At 29.7% G+C, this 3,567-nt stretch overlaps 1 protein-coding gene across 1 annotated transcript; it reads left to right on the top strand.

The window, feature by feature from the left end:
* The first annotated feature begins 506 nt into the window (after positions 1–506).
* Positions 507–1,307, top strand: LOC124922706 (kunitz trypsin inhibitor 5-like). Its single transcript, XM_047463424.1, has one exon. The coding sequence runs from the start codon at positions 608–610 to the stop codon at positions 1,244–1,246; it is 639 nt and encodes a 212-aa protein (XP_047319380.1). The 5' UTR covers positions 507–607; the 3' UTR covers positions 1,247–1,307.
* Positions 1,308–3,567: the final 2,260 nt, after the last annotated feature.

Below are 3,567 nucleotides of genomic sequence, written 5' to 3' on the forward strand. Positions count from 1 at the left end.
TTGTTAAGTATCTATTGAAAATCTTTTAAATAATATTTTATTTTAAAAAGATAATTCTTGAACGCAAACCGATGTTATATTTCTTGAACCACAAGTTTTTCCGTGAAAAATGAATAAAGAGTTTTTCCGGAGGTTACAAATATGTAGTTGATCATGATCGGGTAAAAATGGTATTTGTGTGTCTAACCCGAATTCACTACAAATATTAATAAACACAATTAAATATATAACATTATTTATACATTTAATTATTTTTATATTTTTATAAAAAATTTAAATTCATTTTTTTATAATAATATGATTTTTTAATATATATAAAAACATTGTATTATATAAATTTAACTGGGAAGTTTCTGGAAAAACAAATAATATTAAAAAAAATTCTAATAGACGGTGATAATAAATGATCTCCCCATCCATCCATTGCAATCCTAATTCAGAATAAAAATACATTAAGATAAGTATGAATTATTTAAAAATAATATAATTCACCGTTAGCACAATAACCACAAGAAAACGAACTGACTCGAACTTATAAAAATTGAACATCTCTCTCACTTACATTCCTATCAACAGTTGCAGAATTGAATCCATTCCATTACAAAAGATGAAATCAGCCGAGATCTCATTCTCACTACTACTAATCTTCTCTCTCCTCTTTTCTTTCGCCACCCCTACTCCGGTGAAAGACATCGACGGTAAACAACTCCAATCCGGCGTCAAATACAACATCCTGCCGGTGATTCGTGGTCAAGGCGGCGGCCTAAGACTAGCCTTCACCGGCCGAATCAACACCACAGTTTCCAATTGCCCTCTCGACGTCGTACAGTCGAAGTCCGAGATCGACAACGGCCTTCCGGTGACCTTCTCTCCGACGAATGGATCAAATTCGAAGAGCGTGATTAGGGAATCGACAGATCTGAATTTCAAATTCGTGGCATCAACAACTTGCGTGCAATCAACTGTGTGGAAGTTGGCCGGATTCGATGACTTAACGAGACGGTATTTCGTTACAACGGGAGGCGTAGAAGGGAATCCCGGGAGATTAACGGTGAGCAATTGGTTCAAGATTGAGAAGATTGGAGTAGATGTTATAAGTTACAAGCTGGTGTTGTGCCCAATGGTGTGTAATTTCTGCAAAGTGATATGCAAGGATGTGGGATCTTACCATGATGGGAAAGGATATCTGAGGCGGTTGGTACTAACTGATGACGCCCCTTTATACGTCATGTTCAAGAAGGTTTAATATAAATAATAATAATAATAATAATAATAATAATAATAATAATAATGTTGTTGTTGTTTAATTTATGAGGTTAATTTTGCTCTCCTTATATATAAACGAGAGTATATAAATACAAATTAGAGTAAATAGATATGTTTGGTTTGTGGGTTGACTTACATAAAAATTTAAAATGTTATAATATAAGTCTTGAACTTTTAAATTAATTTAAGTGCTTATTCATTAATAATTATTAAAAATAAATACAAACATAAAATTATAAATTGTATTAAGAATAACAAGTAATTAAATGGGTAAATACTAAGAATTTCAAACTCGATACTTCGAGTCCCATTTTGTGCGAATTTTAGAGGGTGTATTATAAAGATTTAAATGATAATGATGATTATATATATGCGTGCGAATTTGAGAGATGGAAGGAATTGTGATTTTAATAATGAACTTTAGAATGATAAGATATAATGAAATATGTGAATTATAATGAGAAGGTTGATGAAGGAATGGTGATTTGAATACGGCTGATAATGAAATATTTGAATAATAAGATATGATGCAATTTATGAATTCGAATTAGAAAAACAAATGAATGGTGGTTTGAATAACGTTAATAATGGAATCCTTACAGGATAAGATATGATGAAATATATGAAATCAAATTCAAAGATGAAGGAATGGTGGTTTTAATGCCGTTAATAATGGAATATTTGAATGATAAGATAAGATGAAATATGTGAATTTGAATTAAAGAGATGAGTGAATAGCAGTCCCAATGTCGCAAATAATGGAATCTTTAAAGGATAAGGTATGATGGAATTTGTGAATTTGAATTAGAAAGATGAATGAATTGGTTTGAATATCGTTAATAATAGAATCTTTAAAGTATAAGATATGATGAAATATGTGAATTTGAATTAAAGGGAAGAAAGAATGATGATTTGAATACCCTTAATAATGAAATCCTTAATGTAATATATGTATGTAGGGTAAAGTTTTTCATGAGTATAATTTTTCATAAATTAAGTACCTTTCATCCTCTTTTAATATACTATTTAATGCTTATTTTAATATTTGTTTTAATTTGAATAATTTGAAAAGATGAATTATGTACATGTGAGTGTAAATTTTACTTTATACATTTTATATATATTTATAATTTATATAATTAATTAATTTTTCTTATTCATTCTATTTTTATTTGATATACATTAAAATGATGAATACACTCTCTTTACATATTTATAATTTATATAATTAAATAAAAAATATATGTATTCTCTCTTTATTTGTTATTTATTAAAATGTGTATGCGTTTTTTACGGCCTATTCTTTTTGACAAAAAGTTTTGATTTGTTTTATCTGTTGAAATGTTCTATCATATTAGTCTGGTTTTTCATTTGAATGTCCCACATTTAAGGACAATTCGTAAAATTAGACGGTCACATGTCTTACCTATCATTTCGTGTGCTCCGTCCATGGAGGAGGCACAACAAATGACTTTGATGTTAGATACAACCTCGTGTACGTATTTTAGGAAAATGTTTTTCCGCGAAGGTTATGATATAAAACCCCTTGACTTACCTTACTCTCGAATTATATAAAAAGTAGACAAGAAGACTATCATTTTAGAAAATGTAATGTCCTAAAGATTAGTAACTCAAATAATTAAAGTTCTATAGCATATACCTTTTTCATTTGGTCCGTACATGTTTTAGATTAGTACACACTGAGACGTAGTAATAAAATTCAATTCGAGAGTCGTCACTTTAGTTTACTTCACAAAAGCACTAAAGGAAAGAAAATCGGAGATTTAAGGGTTCGGTGTTTGGTTAAGTATTAGGAAAGGGTCTACAATGCTATGTCCTATATGCTTGTCCGGATAGATAGTCTCTACTCGAACGTAATTGTACATTGATTGTTTGAAAGGATTGTTACAAATGCATTTTGAGTTCAAAACTCTTTTGTTCTTGTGATTATCCTAACTTGTGTCTATTCCAAGGGACTAGCCATATTCTTTGCTTAGAGATGACTTTAAACATCAATTAAGTTTAGACAAGGTTGAGATAACAAAACCACGAACACGTCCCGATAAAAAGAAGAACACAAATGTGAAGTGAAAAAAATCACATATTGCTTAATTACTTGGAAATTAGAATGTGGATCCTTCTAGAAAAAGAGTCCATGAGTGTTAGAAATTTCACGTAGAGAATTATTAAGTATTGGAGTCTCGCTTATGATAACGCAAAATTCAAACATTTTTTCAAAAGTGTTTAAAAATTCAGAAATTTTGTATGCATGTTAAAAATAATTTTAGGAGCACATTTCAC

The sequence above is a fragment of the Impatiens glandulifera genome, chromosome 1, assembly GCF_907164915.1.
Source record: "Impatiens glandulifera chromosome 1, dImpGla2.1, whole genome shotgun sequence".
Lineage (NCBI taxonomy): Eukaryota > Viridiplantae > Streptophyta > Magnoliopsida > Ericales > Balsaminaceae > Impatiens > Impatiens glandulifera.

Bases quoted from the DNA above. Each gene is read 5' to 3' on its own strand.
- LOC124922706 (XM_047463424.1), top strand. From the start codon at position 608: ATGAAATCAGCCGAGATCTCATTCTCACTACTACTAATCTTCTCTCTC.